At 45.9% G+C, this 17,719-nt stretch overlaps 1 protein-coding gene across 1 annotated transcript in view; it reads left to right on the top strand.

The window, feature by feature from the left end:
• Positions 1-16,675, top strand: part of LOC307085089 (CUB and sushi domain-containing protein 3-like) — a gene marked incomplete at both ends in the record, with an annotated part of 322,874 nt that extends 306,199 nt beyond the window's left edge. The window contains 14 exon segments of the mRNA XM_079749759.1: positions 65-91; positions 94-240; positions 3,015-3,194; positions 3,562-3,735; positions 5,325-5,498; positions 7,413-7,486; positions 8,617-8,728; positions 10,153-10,332; positions 11,031-11,090; positions 12,267-12,425; positions 14,149-14,285; positions 15,445-15,532; positions 15,940-16,075; positions 16,516-16,675. Coding sequence (XP_079605885.1) covers positions 65-91; positions 94-240; positions 3,015-3,194; positions 3,562-3,735; positions 5,325-5,498; positions 7,413-7,486; positions 8,617-8,728; positions 10,153-10,332; positions 11,031-11,090; positions 12,267-12,425; positions 14,149-14,285; positions 15,445-15,532; positions 15,940-16,075; positions 16,516-16,675 — 1,808 coding nt within the window.
• Positions 16,676-17,719: the final 1,044 nt, after the last annotated feature.

The following is a 17,719-nucleotide window of genomic DNA, read 5'->3' as shown; positions in this document are numbered from 1 at the left end:
CTCTCTCTCTCTCTCTCTCTCTCTCTCTCTCTCTCTCTCTCTCTCTCTCTCTCTCCCCCCCCAGCGGTCCAGTGTGGTAACCCTGGGACGCCAGTAACGGTCGAGTGTTTCGTCTGGACGGGACAACCTTCTCCCACTCTGTCATCTACTCCTGCATGGACGGCTACCTGCTCACTGGCGCCACCACCAGGCAGTGCCAGGCCAACGCCACCTGGTCAACAGTACAGCCCAACTGCACCAGTACGGTTTACATTACTATGTTATGATATCCTAACGCTAGGTCTTTTCTAGTAATGTATGCAGATAGACGTGCCAACAGTTGTATATGCCGCTGTAAGAAAAATGTGTGGCATTAGATGTATTGTCTACCAAATCTAACAACAGAAATTAAATTATAATGTTAGAAGTAGAAACAATTCTGACAATCGATGTAATAGCAAGTCGAACGACCAATGTACACACAATTGTCTCGATAGAGAAGATAAGATAAATGCACCAACAATAGATGGACTAACATTTGGAATATAGCAGCAGTTCTAAACAGTTAGCGTCCACTCTATGAATAGTTATAATAGTATTTCAAAGTGGACCTTATTTGCCTCTGTATGTTTTGTACTGTTGTGTACTTGGCTTTTTTTCAGCTATCATGTCAATCTTTGTTTTAATTTCTGTTTACCCATTAATTATTGGGCTATTGTCAGATCAAATCTGATCTCATTGACACAGCTTGCTGTTTGCTGTGGATTTTCTCCCCAGCTGTTTGCCAAGAGTTTGAATGACAATTTCCCTTGTCACCCATACAAATGAATGTATGGAATGATTCTGTTGGTTAGCCGTGACTAATTACAGCTAATGTGTTTGTCTTATTCAGCACTCTTGTGTGTCTTAAAACAATGTTAAAGGACATCCTCAATTTAATGTAGGTTGTTTTTATTTACTTTATAAACGTTATTGCCGACATTCTGAAGTAAGCTATAATCAATGAGAGGGAATTAGGCTATCCGATGAGCTAGTATCAGTCTAGCTAATATGAGGTTGTTGGTTTAGCTGGCATCAGGCTATTAGTCTAGCTAATGTCAGGTTGTTGGTATAGTTAGCATCTGGCTTTCAGTCTAGCTCTCATCACGCTATCAGTCTAGCTAATTATAGGTTGTTGGTTTAGCTGGCATCAGGCTATTAGTCTAGCTAGCATGAGGCTGGTGGAAAAATCATTGCAGCATTTGACCCTCATCTTTAGTCAAAGGGATTATCTTGACAATAGGACATTTGCCCTTCAAAAGGAATCTCAAAGGCACAATTTATTGTTATTAATTGCTATGATACATTTATGTTTAAATGGAAAAGGACATCTATTATAATTTGGGCTGCTGGTAGTTCTAATAGAAACCCTTACAGTAAGCACCATAATTTATATATATATATATATATATATATATATATATATATATATATATATATATATATATGTGTGTGTGTGTGTGTGTGTGTGTGTGTGTGTGTGTGTGTGTGTGTATGTATATGTGTTTAAGGCATTGAGCTGGAGATTACAAGATTAAAGATGGGGAAACAGAGGTATCAAAAAGGTGCCACAAAGCAAGAGTTATTCATTTGGATTGCTGCGTGGTAAAAAAAAAAAAACGTTAACAAAAAACCAACAGAGAAAGTGTAACTTGTCTGGGAGTGCGTTAACAGCGGATTAGCCCCCCGCTATTAACAGGCTTTGGAGTGTCTGGTGTTGGTTTGAAGGCATTTAAACTGCCTATTAGACTATGAAGGACAGCGGTCTCCAAGCACAGTCTGGAGAATCCTAATGCTCTTTCCCCCAGTCCCTGGTGTCCTCAACCAGGCTGCTTTCACTTTCACTCTGCCAAGCAGTCTGCTTTCCCTTTCACTCTGCCAAGCAGTCACTGTTTCCTTCTGCCTGAGCACAACAAAGGCTGTGAAAATAGGACAGAAATCGTACTTAATCATACTAGTTTTTTTTGTGATTTCTTTTTCCTATAACGTATGCCTATGTACTGGAGGTAATGTGTTAATAATGTGTTAGTTAATGTATTTATCAAAATGTGTTTAAACTATCTGGCTTGTATATCACTATTTCACCTTGCAATAACGACTCCATTTTTGGAAGCATAGGAGCATTTAGATGTTAGTGATGTTCGTTAGTCGTGTTGGTGGTAAGGATCATTTTTTGTTATTTTTTAGTAATTAATCATGAAATAATGTCCTTATTTCATGACATTGTTATGTTAGAAACCGCCACAGCGACTCTTATGCTAGACATCGGAAAACAAACCTAGGTTAAACTATATTTACGAGAATTCAGGATTTTACAGAACTGCAAGTCCACTCGAAATGGGAGAGTAACTAAAATTCCCATGATGCATTTTGATGTACAAGCCCTATTTGCAATCCCTCCACGTTTGCCCTAGTTTTAATGTGCGTCACCACCTCGGATCAGAATTCAGGGGTAAAGATTTATCTCTTCAGTGGAGGACTGTTCAAACACTATGTGTTTATGACACCTTTTGACGTTAAAAATATGCATCACACGTTGGTAGTAAGTTACACAAGGACGTGAGTTTGAAACAAGGGCGTCTTTGATGATTTTCTAAAGAAGCACATGAATCAGAGAGAAAATAACCAAATCTCAAAAATTTATAAAAATGCAGCTAAGGAGTTATTATTGGCGTTCTTCATCTAATATGCCACTCGTGGCGCCGCAGAAGTGGCAGCCTGTTGCAACAGCTCAGTCCCTTTCTTTCTTTATGCACTTTATTTTATTATTGCTTTTATATTCCTTGGGCTGCTGTAACAAGTGAATTCCTCATGTATGGGATGAAATAAAGTTCTTATCTATGTAGCTGCCATTTTGCTTGTATCTTGGAATCAAAATACAGATTTTGCATTCAGTACCTCCACTTAGCTAGCATTTCGAACCATAACGGCCACTAGATGAACCCCAAGCACCTCCTAATCCCTCCCCCCCCCCCCCCCCCCCCCCCCCACAACAGTGATCAACTGTGGGGATCCGGGGCTCCCAGCCAATGGCCTTCGCTACGGAGAGGACTTTGTGATTGGCCAGAACGTGAGCTTCCAGTGCCAGCCGGGATACACCATGGAGGAGGATGGCTCCCCGGTCCGCACGTGCACGCAGAACGGGACGTGGAGTGGATCTATGCCTCTATGTACCGGTAAGTAGACCGCACCCTATGCCACGGCTAAACCGCACGAGGACTACACATCATGGCCACCTTCGAGTGAATAAGCCTGACGACGAGCCACCGGAATGTCTTCATTAGACTTAGGCTTTCGTGCACGGAGACCATTTTAAATGTGTCACCTGTTTTTTGGTGCTGTCTTAATGCAGATTACGACCACTAAATGAAACATGTATATTATTTTGTACACCTCAAATAATAATAACACAGTAACCATCACACTAGTTGGTGTACTTTTCCTTGTAAGAAGTGGAATCTCGGCAAAATGCCATGTCAACGGAACGCACCATGAGGCTGACTGAAGAATCTTCTTCTCCTTGTCGTTGTGTCTGGCCTACAGCCGTGACGTGCGCAGCGCCCCCTGCCATCAGCAACGGAGCGCTGCAGGGCAGCGACTTTGAGTGGGGCAGCAGCGTGAGCTACAGCTGCTCCCCGGGCTACGAGCTCTCCTTCCCCGCCGTGCTTACCTGCGTGGCCAACGGCACCTGGAGCGGCATGCTGCCGCAGTGCTTACGTGAGTGGTGTGCACGTACACGCACACACACACACACACACACACACAGTCAGTATCGATTGGTACGAAGGCATCTTCATCCACTGTTCAATGCGCACACGTTGCAAGACACTCAGAAGTGAGGATGTGTGAATTTAGCAAGTATACGCGTACAATCGTACATAGTGTATGCCTCGTCGTTTCAATGCGACTTCTATCGTTCAAACATGCCTGGACGCATTAACTGCCAGGTCTGGACCGTCCGAGAACGAATCCTGCTCACACTTTGATCCGACGTGCCAGACCACATCCCGAGTTGGACAGGCTCAGATCCTGATCGGATAGCATGGGTGTGGTGACAGCAATCTGGGCACAGTGTCAGCAGACTGGTGGCTTCGTCATTTAAAAGCATGCCCCGTGCCTACGCGCAGCCCGCCAGCGTTCTCCTCCATCTCCTTGGCAGGTACACACCGCTAGGCACTCTGGGACTCATCCTGATGATCACGTCTTTAGTTCCCCGCGTCACTCGGCTAATCCAGAGCGAGAATGTCTGTTGAATTTCCAAATCTTTGTAATTTAAAAGTCACAAGTTTCAAACTGCATCAGCTGCTATTGAGATTAAGCGTTTTTTAATGCCCCCCCCCGCATTAGCGCTATGCTACTATAGAGTTGACCTTCAGTTTTGATGTCGGGATGTTCCTGGCATGCAGCCATTATTGTAAATCTTGACTTATGTGTGGGAGCTTCGCCTCTCTGGATCAGCCACTCAACGTTGGCGAACGTTTAACAAAGCCATTTTATGCTGCCTCTCGACAACAATGCAGGGCTGTGCAAAAGCCAAGGCTTTGGACTATTTAGTTCCATTTCAAGCCGTAAGAACAACATAAGGGCTCCTCTTCCACCCCAGCGCCATTTCAGCTGATTTATTTTACCAGGAAGCATTTTCCCAAGAGTTTGCAATCAAGGGTCAATTGTGGACTCCAGAGTTGTTTTCTAATCTGGCGCATCGGATCAAAAAAGATGCATTTAAAGGACAAGTGCCAGCGATGCCTATATGTCGATTTATCCAAACAATTCTTTCCCTCTTCATTACCATTCCTGCACTACTTGATATGTCCTGCTATCATGGCGTACCATGCCTTAAAAGCTGAGGTGGGCGTCTCTCATCGCTGTGATGTCCTGCTGCTCGTTTATCCTCGTTTTAACTCATTTTCTTCCTCACAATGCAACGGCTGGAGGCATTGTGCTCCGGGTGGTGCTTTCCGCATCCTCCCCTGACTGGCTAAATGTCACTGTTTATCTGGGAGGACGTATTAAGAGAGTGGGCCGGGCGTGCTCCTAAAGCAACAATGGCATGTGAGGTAGATAAACAAAGATAATTGAAAGTGTTGTCCTCAGGCACCTTCTAATCAGCCAGATTGGACTTTTTGAATTAACTTGGATTAAAGTGAAGGGAAACCCTTGACAGTTGACAGACACAAATGCCTGTCGCTGCGGTGTGTGTTGCGATGTGTGTGTGTGTTGTGGTTTGTGTTACGTTGTTGGTTGTTGTCGTGGTCGGAGCGTGTCTGTTTTCATTGTTTGCTTATCTCGGTTTTGTGTCTTTGCAGCCAAGTTCTGCGGAGACCCGGGCACTCCAGTGGGCGGCTTCAGGGAGGGGCGGAGTTTCATCTACCAATCGGAAGTGTCCTTCAGCTGTGCCCCGCCCCTGATCCTGGTCGGCCCGACGACCAGACTGTGCGAGAAGGACGGCAGTTGGGGCGGAACGCAGCCGCGGTGTATCGGTAAGAAACAACTCCCGTACTCACGTACAGATCTCTATGTATCGAAAAAAAATGTAGCTTCACATAATGGAGTAAATCAACAGTTTTTGTTTTCAGTTGCATGAATACACTCCAGTAACTACAGGCTGTAGAGATTGTTCAGGGTATCTTCCGCGCGTGATAAGTGGCAGTGTTTGAATTCATAGCCGTGAAATGTACGTATATGTTTGAAGTGTTCTCTGAAAAGCTGTTCGGAAATAATGTTTTATTCATGGTTTCAAATGTAAGTCCAACACATGTGCTACGTGGACCTGAAAGAACACCGGTGTACAAGGAAGCATCCCTGGAAGTTAAGAGTTAAACTATAGCATCCTATTTTCGACATGAGTGGAAGCCAGTGTAGTCTGATTGGAACCGAGCCCGTTTTGTGAGGAGACCTTCCTTCAGGCTGCCCAAACACACAACCACGCAGGTCACACTACAGGGCCTATAAGACTATCAGAGCCAGCGGCATTCTGCTCAAATTAAACGGAAGGGTTAGCATACACTTTAAGCCTCCTCCCTAGTGCCTTGTCCTGAGCAAGCCGCTCCCGAAGCCGCTCTGAAACCTTGGGACCGAAACGTGGATGGGCTCTGTGAAAACCTGTTCACGAAGATTAGGATTGTGACTGCCTGTGATATTTTGCACCTTTATGTATTTCTGTATTATTTAATTCTCTCTCTCCCTCGTGTCCCATGTGGGGCATGTAAAAAGTTCCACTACATATGTCTGAATTATGGGGATTATGGTAAAGGCTGCATGAGGAGATGCATTCTTGCTCTCTCTCTATCTCTCTCTCTCTCCTTCTCTTTCTTTCTTTCTCTCCCTATCTCTCTCTCTCTCCTTCTCTCTTTCTTTTGCTCTCTCGCTCTCTCTCTCTATCTCTCTCTCTCTCCCCCACTCTTTCTTTCTCTCTCTCTCTCTCTCTCTGTCTCAATCTCTCTCTATTTTCCCGCCTCCGTCTCTCTCTCTCTCTCATCCCGATTTAGTCTACTGTACTTGGCGGAGTGGGGATGTCTTTAAGAAAGAAAATAATTAAGAAATAAACAGAAAATGTGAGTTGCCTCTGCGATGCAGCGGGGGCGATGTGGGATTTATCACTTGGGTGATTTAATGAAGTAAAGTTTAAGTGGAATCGCGCCGAGCATATCGGAAGAGGACTAGAAGGTGTTTATTATCCTTTATTTGCACTAGATATGTGGGTGTGTGCATGCATGTGTGCGTGCGTGCATGTGTGCACTGGCACTCCGTATGTGTAACTAAAAGAGGCTAATGTCTTAGCTTAATTATTCCACTCCTTAAGAAAGAATGAGTGTATTAAGGAATAAATAACGAGATGACAAGATGAGGAAGACGGATGGACAGGGAGGGATGCAGATGAGAGGGAGAGGGGGAGAGAGAGAGAGAAGGAGGGAGAGTGGGGGAGAGAGAGGGGGAGAGAGAGAGAGGGAGAGAGAGAGAGAGAGGGGCAGTTCGGAAGCTGTATTGAATCCAGAGCTCTGCGTCAGGTTGTGTGTTACATGCTGATGACCCTCCTAGTCACACAACACACACACACACACACACACACACACACACACACACACACACACACACACACACACACACACACACACACACACACACACACACACACACACACGTACACACACTCAGTCTTACGTTTTTAGATGCAGCACTACTGCCCCCTATTGGCTGAGGGCTTGGAGGAAGAACAGGTTATGGCGGACAGGGAGGGGGCGGGGGGGGGGGGGGGGGGGGGGTGCACTTTCTGTTGCCATGACAACAGAGAGAGTGTTTGTGTGTGCGAGAAAGAGAAGGAGAGAGGACACCCTGTACAGTAAATCCCTGTGTGATTTTAAACAACTTGTAAACTTGTTGACGTTGCCGCGCAGAACCGACCAGAACCAGCTGTGAGAACCCGGGGACCCCGCGCTACGGTTCTCTCAACAGAACCTTTGGCTTCAAGGTACGCTGCACGGCTCTATCTATTATAGAGATACAACATAGAGGCAGTAGAGTACAGAGTGTACCCAGATCAGATAGCACAGATGGATCGGCCATACGATATTATAATAAGATAGGGGCTTTGGGTATAGATTGGGTACGGGTCTAGTGCATACAGGTGGAATGAAGATTGTATATAGTTGGGAATATAGCTGCATACCGGTATGGATATAGATACTATAAACAGGTTGTATAAAACCGGGCAACCACAGTCATCCAAAGTTCAGTTTGACACAGTGTGACATTTAACACTACATCTAACATTTGGAGCCGTGATAAAGGATATACTTGGGTAGGTAATAAATGGCAACCTGCCCAGGCTCGAGGTGTTGAAAGGCTGGCCAGTGAAAGAAACAAATGATGCCTCTGTCTATATGTCACGTTCCCCTGCCAGCCGTTAATGTCAGTCTGAATCATGTGTGCGGCCGCAGTGACATCCTCACCGTTTAAAAGGGAGTTGTGTGTTTTTTTTTAAACGTGTGTTTCGGTTTAGCCTCGACTAAACTTTCCACAATCTTTTGGATACGAAACCCACATAGTACCGTCAGAACAGGATTGTTTATAGTACATTTAGTCCGTACCGGTGCTCTAGGAAGTTGAGTTGATTTAATTACTGTAAATGAATCTTGGACGATTAAAACATTGGACTGCAGCAGGCTCTGCTCGTATTACTTTGTAAATTAAACCGAGGCCTCCTTCTGTCTGTGCCAAAATGTAGCGTACATGGACTTATTACATTAGGCCCTTCTGTCTTCCTCTGGATGAGATACGCCTAATAACCATGGCACTCTCTATGTTTTCTAATCTCCCCGTCCCAATCTCTCTCCCATACTGCCCCAAACTCTCTCCATACCACCCTTTCCATTCTGATTATGTCACTCTCTCAATGTGAACATACCCATCACACTATCCCTCTCTCTCTGCCCATCTATCTGTCTCTTTCCATCTATCTCTCAATCTTCTTTTTCTTAAATCTCTCTCTCTCTCTCTCTCTCTCTCTCTCTCTCTCTCTCTCTCTCTCTCTCTCTCTCTCTCTCTCTCTCCCTCCCTCTCTCTGCGCCCCTGTGTCTCCCTATGTCTCTCTCCCTCCAGGTGGGCAGTGTCGTGTCCTTCCAGTGTCAGCCCGGCCACCTGATCCAGGGCTCATCGTCGCGGACCTGCCAGCCCGACCTGACGTGGAGCGGGACCCAGCCCGACTGCATACGTAAGAGACGCCCGGTCCCCCCGTCTCCCCTATTAGTCTTTGCTCTCTCCCTTTCTGCTACTCTCTCTTTAGCTTTACAGTCATCACTATCTCTCTCTCTCTCTCTTTCTCTCTCTCTCTATTTTCAATTCAATTAAGAAGAGCTTAATTGGCACGGAAAATAAACAAGTGCATTGCCAAAGCGGTTTTAAAAAGTTCAAGAAGAATTATAGCTTTGTCGTCTTTCTCTTTCGAACTTTGTAAGCTCCCTCACTATTTTTGTCCTCTCTACCATCATTATCATAACTTTCCTCTTTCTGTCTCTCTCGCTCTCTCTTTATCTGTCTCTCTCTCTGTCTCTCTGTCTCTCTGTCTCTCTCCCTCTCTCTCTCTCTCTATCTCTCGCTCTCTGTCTCTCTGTCTCTCTCTCTCTCTCTGTCTCTCTCTATCTCTCTCTCAGCTTGCACTCGTTCATCATATATAATTTATTCACTTAGTTCTTAAGGAAAGTTGAACTCAGGATGCCTTGTTTATTTGTGAGCAACGGTTGCTCCCAACCGATCCCATCCCTGATGTTACCAAGCTGCATGGCCTCATTCCAACATCTGAGTGGATCTCACTCCCGCTCTAACCCCGGGGCTCCCCTGAAAACGCTGCTTTGCGTCATGCCAACGTGCCGTTAAACCGCTCCACAGGGAGCGCCCCCAAAGTGCTTTCTTTGTGGCACGAAAACAATCAGTGTACCAACAATGATGTCATCCTCGTGCCTCATTCACCGTTGTGAAAGTGGTGCGTTTGACGCAGTCGGGGATTGATGCTCGTTTGATGGCGTGTTTATTGCTGGGACAGAGCCACGAAGCACCTTCTGTCGATTATCACCGCAACGTTCTCCCCCGGTGAAATGAAAAGTCGACGGGGTGCTCATCAGACACGGCGCCCACGGTTTCGGGTTACGCTGAGTGGCTACGTTTACATTTACATTTAGGGCATTCAGCAATACTAACTTAAAATACATTTGTCAGGAGAAGAAGAAACAATATATTTCTGTTGGTACAGTAAGGATGTTCCTAGAACCAAGTGCCAAGCACTAACAATCAACCCATTCCCCGTACACATCAAAGATAGCTAGGATAAGATGCTACACAATGCTAAGTACCGTTTTAAGTGCCAGGACGCACAACATACAATATGTGCGTACATTAAGTGCCAGTACGTACAACATGCAATAAGTGCGTACATTAAGTGCCAGGACGTACAACATACAATAAGTGCGTACATTAAGTGCCAGGACGTACAACATACAATAAGTGCGTACATTAAGTGCCAGGACGTACAACATACAATAAGTGCGTACATTAAGTGCCAGGACGTATAACATACAATAAGTGCGTGAGAGGGGTGTTGCACTTTCGTGTTGTCCTCACCCCCCTCCCTCCACCCTCCAGCCCACGCCTGTAAGCAGCCCGAGAGCCCCCTTCATGTGGACGTGGTGGGCATGGACCTCCAGGGGTTCGGCTACACCCTGGTGTACAGCTGCCAGCCCGGACACTTCCTGGCCGGAGGCTCGGAGCACCGGGTGTGCAAGAACGACGGCACCTGGACCGGGAAGATGCCCATATGTAGAGGTGAGCGCTGTGGGAAGCCGAGGAGCTAAGTTTGGGTAATTACGGTGAACTCTAACCGGGGAGAGTTGGCGCTGAGCATTAGCTACCGACGGCTGCTGACGGATGCCCCGTTGGCGTGACAATGCTGATTGTACCCGCCAGGCAGTTCCCATTTTCTATTGCACAACTGAGTACCGAAATGAGTCACAATAATTGAAAGATGAAACGCGAAATGTTTAAAAAAAATAAAGGTAGGAAAACGAAACTATTTAGCCAAGTCGAGATACGCCTCAGGCCACATCAGCAGAGCGAGCAGGTGATTCTCTACTTGCCTGGGAGCGGCTGCTAAACTATTTAAAATGATTGAGTATTTGGTGGAGTGGCGGAAGAGGTTGGGGGTGGCGGAAGTGATAATGGCCTTCCCAAATTGAATGTCTACTTAATGAACAGCCCTGGGAGCGCGGAGGTCTGGAGGTGGGCTACCCCGTTTGAGGAACGATCCCGCTGATGTGACACTCTCTCTTTGTCTTTCTCTCTCTCTTTCTCTCTGCCTCTCGTACTCTTTCTCTCTCTCTGTCTGTGTCTCTCTCTCTTTCTATCTCACTCTCTGTCTGTCTCGCTCTCTTTGTGTCTGTCTGTCTGTTTTTTTCTCACTCTGTCTGTGTGTGTGTGTGTGTGTGTGTGTGTGTGCGTCGGTCTATATCTCTCTCGTTGTCCAGCCGGAGAAAAGAAGAAGGCGGTCAAACCTGCAACTGGAACTCCGAGCCCAAAGCTTAACGGTAAAGCTCTTTTTTTATATGCTATTCTGTTCTGTTCTTTATTACTTCCGTATTTTGAATATTATTTTCTAATCTATAATATGTTCTGCTATACATGCAGGTCTATTCTACTGCATTCTGTTCTAGTATTCAATTCTGATACATTCTATTCAGTTCAGTGCTTAATTAATTCAGTGTTATTCCAGTGTCCAGTCCAGTGTCATTTTTACATGACCACGTCTATGGTTGAATCCCTGTGGCCGTGCTTCATTACACTCTGCTCAGCTCTCCTGTCGGCTCCTCTGTTCTGCGTGTATTGTAATGAGGCCTGGGCCCCAAGGCCAGGTGTCATGCTGAACACTGTGGGAAACCAACAACCACCAGACACAGTGATGGGCACTGTGCACTGCTAATGTCACACTGCCCTGCCCTCAGAGGAGAGATTGGATCTGTTCTTTAATCCTCCATCTGGAAAGAAAGCAGGAAACAGCTAGTGGTGTAGACGTATTGTTATGGTCAAGAGTAGAACTACACTATACTACTCTATTTTATTGGTTCTGTACTACGCTATGCTACTCCATTAACTTCTTTACTACACTACACTAAAATGTTATTAAGTTCTGTTCATTTCTTTCTTCTCTCTATTGAAGTGTTAGTGTAATCTGTATCTTACTCTCTCCTATTCTGTTCTCTATTATTATGTTAATTTATTATATCTCACTCTCTATTCTGAACTCTCTTGTAACCTCTATTATTTCCGGTTCTCTGTTGTTATGTAACTGTCTTGATTCCTTTATTGTATTCTATCTTTCTCTCCTCTATTCTGTACTATATTGTGAAGCCACAGTATCCTATCTTACTCTCTTCTATTCCGAACTCTATTGTTGTGTAAACGTCTCTCTCTTAAACTCTTCTATTCTGAGCTGTATTGTTTTCTTTACTGTATTCTATCTTACTCTCTTCTATACCAAACTCTGGTTATGTTAGTGTTCTCTATCTTAATCTCTTCTATACCAAACTCTGGTTATGTTAGTGTTCTCTATCTTACTCTCTTCTATACCGAACTCTATGGTTATGTTAGCATTCTCCATGTTACCCTCTTCTATCCTGAAGCTATCGTTACTTTAGTGTAATACATCGGCCTCTCTTCTCCTCTGAACTCTGCTGTAAACTCCACTGTGTCTTCCTCCGGTGCAGTCCCCGACGACGTCTTCGCCCCCAACTACGTGTGGAAGGGCTCGTACAACTACCGCAGCAGGAAGCTGCCCATGACGCTGGCCATCACCAGCTTCAACACCACCACGGGACGCGTCAACGTAACCCTTAGCAACGGGAACCTGGAGCTGCTGCTGTCGGGTGCGGCACAAACACATCCCCCCCCCCCCCTCCCCCCCCATGTTTAGTGCCTGTATTTATGCCCGCATAAGACAAGTCATGAACGTGAACATTACCAGATGCTGCGCGCCGCAGGATACCACTGCGTTGTGCTGCTATGTGAGGGATATAGAGGAGCTCGCTAGGGCTGGGGTTTGTTTCACCTGCTGTCTTCAGAGCCCGCACCGCCAGCCTGTGGACATAACCGAGACGACCAAATATAAACACACATTTACACACCGCATTACATTTATATCCCCGCGCTACAGCCGCACTTATGGTGACGCTTTATGACCTCAGCCAGGGAGGTTTCTTTCCAAAATGTAGTCAGAAGACGGGCCGCTTCCACACGCAAGCACGCACGGACACACACTAATACTCTCTCTCTCTTTCTGTCTGACTCTCTCTCACTCTCTGTCTCTCGCTCTCTCTCTCTCTCTACAATCGCTCTCTCTCTCTCTCTCTCTCTCTCTCGTTCACACTCACACAAAAACATACCTTTTGCTCTCTCTTTCACACTCTCACACATATACTCACAAACGCTCCCTCCCTCTCCTATTCCACTCACACACACTTTCTCTCGTCCATGCACACACACACATAAAGATGCTCACACTCACACTCACTCACTCACTCACTCTCTCTTCCACACACACTCTCTTTCTCTCTTGCACATATACTCGCCCACTGCCTTACTGACGCCGTACAACTCCATCAACTAGGGATGAAGACAAACACAAATCCTCTTGCTCTGACGTTGGGTCCTGGGGGGGCTGTAGGAAACTCAACTGCTCCCTTTATCAGGAAACTTGGCAGTTTGCTGACTTTAACCATCTGTCTGCCGGCTTTCAGATGGCTAACTTTTTGTAGTGCTTCTCGGGTGCCAGCCAGCAAGCAAACCCCAAAGATCTACGCGTAAATCTATCGAATGTAATGGAGTCTACAAAATAGTTTAGCTCATGCCGTCGCGGGGGTAGAAAATCTAGCTTAAGGTATTACGTCTGTCGCTTGTGTGTAAATGGAGAATCGACTAAATGTAGTGGAGATTTAGGATAAGAAAGACTTTATGAAAAGTGATAACCCCCCATTCCCCTTCACCCACAACAAATAGACGCTGGTGTTCCAAAACACAACTGAATATCAAACGTTTCCCTCTCTTTTATAACAATTTCATTTTTTTTTTGGTTGTTTTTCTGGATGAACTTAATTCCCAGAGACACTACCGTAAGAGTCACTGTGACCTGAAAAACAGCTCCAAGACACTTTAGCCATGGCTATTCCATATTACAAACTTTATTGAGATTTACTTGACTACTGTCAGAGGTTAAGTTTTTAATGCATATTTCTAATAGTAAACTTGAACCGAACAGACGGCTTCATACCCTGCCTCAAACTCAATCATCAGTGACTGTTGTTATTCTTAACCAGACCGGTTGACCTTAACCAAAACCTTCGGCCAGCCATAATCTAAATGTCACGTTGGCATGAGACGTAACCTATTCTGGTCCATGCTGATTTTGTGTGCGGTTGTTTTTTTCTTATGAGTGCGACCGAAATATGCCCTTCGCTGGGACTGACACACTGTTGCTAGGTGACCAGGGGACTACAGACCGTCCACTGAAGATATCCCTATACAGTATCCAGCCGACTCAGAGAGACTTCCAGCAGTTCTGTTAACAGCAGGCTACCTCTCCTGTCTCTGTAGGGGTGTACAAGGCGACTGAGGCCAGACTCATGCTGCTGAGGTACCAGGCCACCCAGCTGAACCAGGGCAAGCAGCAGAAGGACCAGGCTCTCTCCCCAGCCAAGATCTCGGATGACTCCTGGACCATGGATGGATTTGTGAGTGTCACCACTACTTAGGATAGTGCAACATACAAGATGTTTCTTCACTATCAGGCCGTGGAAATTACCACCCACACAGATTGTGAGGAAGTGTATGTATGTTATATTTATATTTACATTTAGGGCATTTAGCAGACACTTTTATTGAAAGCGACTTACAATGAATAAGTATATCAGAAGAAAAGGTAATATATTTTAAGACATAAGGCCATTTCAGACACTGAAGGTATCCTGATTTCACAGTAGTCAGTGATGGCTCACATGGTCGACATTAGTCGCTATAAGGCGAACACAATAATGAAGTATTTGAGGACCCTGATGAAATCACGGTTCTCAGGGTTGTGAAAAGAGAAATAGAACCTGTTAAGTGATGACCTAAACTATTTTAGAGCCGGGGCCTTTAGATTTAAATTTAGATTGTGCCATCCGTTCCTAAAGTCAATATGACCTTTCCGGAAATTATCTCCCAGGGAGAATTCAATTACAGTTTACCAATGCTGCTGTGTTGACTTTAAAAGCTATTGTGAGAGAAAGAAAGCGAACCGCACTGGGAAAACAGGTTTCAACACACACAGTAATACAAAAGCCATTTGTGACCAAAAAGTACCCATCATCGCACAGCCCCCTGAACACTGTGTGACAAACTATTTTAATAAGAGGATGGGCTCAACTCATATAATTAAAATATATGAAGACCATTAATCAACGCTAATGTATGTAATGGATCCTCATTGTTCTTTGGGATCCAAGCACTTGCCAGGCGAACGCTCCCAGTGCCTGGTGAACCATCGTTATGCACTCCATATTTCTGGAGGCCTAATCTTTGCACATGAAACACATTCATGCTGTTTAATAATCGTGTCATTCCCTTTTATTTCGCTCTCTCCCGGTTTCTTTTCTCCAACATATATCCTACACACTCCATCTCATTATCCTTCTGTCCTACCTTCGTCCTCCTTCTCTTCTCCTCTTCATCATCCTCCAACCCCCCCCCCCCCCCCCCCCCGCTTTCTCCTCCTCTTCGTTCCCTCCTATTCTTCTGCTTTTTTATCCTCTTCCTCCTCCTATTCGTCCTCCTCATTCCCTCATCCTCCTCTGCTGGTTCACCCTCTTCCTCCTCCAATTCTTCGTCCTCTCCCTCCTCCTCCCCCTCCAGGTGTCTGCGGAGCCAGACGGCTCCACATACGTGTTTCAGGGCTTCATCCAGGGGAAGGACTTCGGACAGTTTGGAGTGCAGCGGCTGGGTGCGTCCATCAGAACCCCAGTGATGTCGTAGCGTTAATGGCTCTGATGGTCTGATAGTAGGAATAGGACAGATGGGGTTGGTAACAGCCAGAGGTCTTTGGAATGCTACAACTACAGACCACAGTGGAAAGAAACTAAACATGTGCTCAGATATCAGTGGGAGAGATTAGGGATTGATGATTTGGAAAAATACACAATTGCGTAATTAGTCTCTCTGCAATGGTTTCTATTTTTATCTGATTCGATATGTTCGGCACACTGCTACCCGTTCACAAAGTACATATTGTTACAGTACGAAAGTTCATCTGCTGATCATAAGGCATTTGGTCATATTTGTTCTGTGTGTGTGTGTGTGTGTGTGTGTGTGTGTGTGTGTGTGTGTGTGTGTGTGTGTGTTGTGTCTCAGGTCTGAACATGTCAGAGAGCCACAACTCGCCCCCTCCCCAGCTGGGCACCAACAGCAGCTCAGTGGCCATTGCCATCCTGGTGCCTTTCTTTGCTCTGATCTTCACCGGCTTTGGATTCTACCTTTACAAGCAGAGGTGGGCGTCTGCCTTATGTATAATAAAAATCAAAGATTATTGGTGTCACATTTGAATAATAAAGTAATCTAGAAGATGCTTTTATTTAAAAAGGTTTAATGATGATTATAACGATTTAAGTACTACAACGACTATTCCCAAAATTATCATCATCCTTATCATAGGGGTAAACATGAGGACATTTTATATTTAAGATAAAAAGGTTGTAATGTTGGTATTATGGGGAGCAAATTACTACTACTGCTCCTCTCCGGAATTGTCTTTTTTCTAAATTTTCTCGATTTTGCGAGAAAGAAAGTGACACTGGCCACACTGTCTCAACACTTGACATCTGTCCCCTTCTAATCTTCTTCCCAGCTTCTCTGATAGTGAATATGGATTCATGTGTCTTCACGCCTGTACTTCTGACCTAAAGCACTGATGTACCGTTTGTTCCCCAGGACCACGCCCAAGACCCAGTACACGGGCTGCTCGGTGCACGAGAACAACAACGGCCAGGCGGCCTTCGAGAACCCCATGTACAACACCAGCGCCAAGGCGGTGGAGGGCAAGGCGGTGCGCTTCGACCCCAACCTCAACACCGTCTGCACCATGGTGTAAGGGGAGGAGCCCGGCCACAGCCCCGCCACTCCCACCCTCAAGAACCTCCAGCCATCAAGAACAACCGCTCCACCCGATAGAAACCCAGAGGGAGCCGCTCACTCGCCGTGGCTGCTGTCCGTCTCCATGGTAACGAGTGACCATGGCCAACAAAGGCAGTCGAAGAGGACGCCGGGCGCATGGGTCCGAAATCCACCACCTCCACATCTCCCCCCCCCCACCCCTCACCTCCGACCCGAATCAAACCCACCCAACCCCCCTAAAAGCGTTCTTCAACACGCTTTGCATAACGGTTCTAGTGGAACCAGTTCTCCTCTAACTGGTTTTTGGCGTCGTACCGGATCCCCTTCTCACTTCAAACAGGGGACCAATGGAGTTGAAGTGACACGGGCGGAACAGGGCGGGGTCCGCTTGAGTGACGGAGAAGAAGAAGAAGAATGAAAAATGAATGAATGAATGAAAGTCCACACTGCTCTGTGTAGTCTCAGGGTGGAGCAAGTCTGCTGCTCTCCACGATGAGTAGACCTCGGTATCTGCCCTCCTAGCCAGGTGGAGCAGGAGGAGGAGGAGCAGGAGGAGGAGGAGCAGGAGGAGGAGGAGGGGGGGGAGAGGGAACACAAAGTCTAATCTCAAGAGTGTCTGCAGAGCGCACTTTCAGCCACGTCTCCGCCGCTTGTTTTCAAACTGCACAGCATACTGTCAGCCACCGATAAACCATAAACCAAACCAAGGTCGGGCAGGCAAGGAAGAGAGAGATATAAGATACAGGATATATTTTAGAGATGCTTAAAAGTCAGGGTTTGATTGCAGAGAGCTGGGGGCGTCTTAATCGCATGCTCTTGTACCAAGGCTTTGGTTTGAATCATTCACCGCCAGAAACTGTTTCCCCAAACTAACACAACCTCAACACACAAACCACCATTTTTGTTTCTGTCAAGTGAGCAGATGGAAATCCGTACTGATGTCGCACACTCAATGGTATCTGGATGCCCTGTATGAACAAGGGGGCTCAGAAACCTGTTTCTTATCTCTAAACCCTCCTTC

Source organism: Pollachius pollachius, assembly GCF_949987615.1.
Source record: "Pollachius pollachius genome assembly, chromosome: 13".
NCBI lineage: Eukaryota > Metazoa > Chordata > Actinopteri > Gadiformes > Gadidae > Pollachius > Pollachius pollachius.
This window is presented reverse-complemented; position numbering and strand designations above follow the sequence as displayed.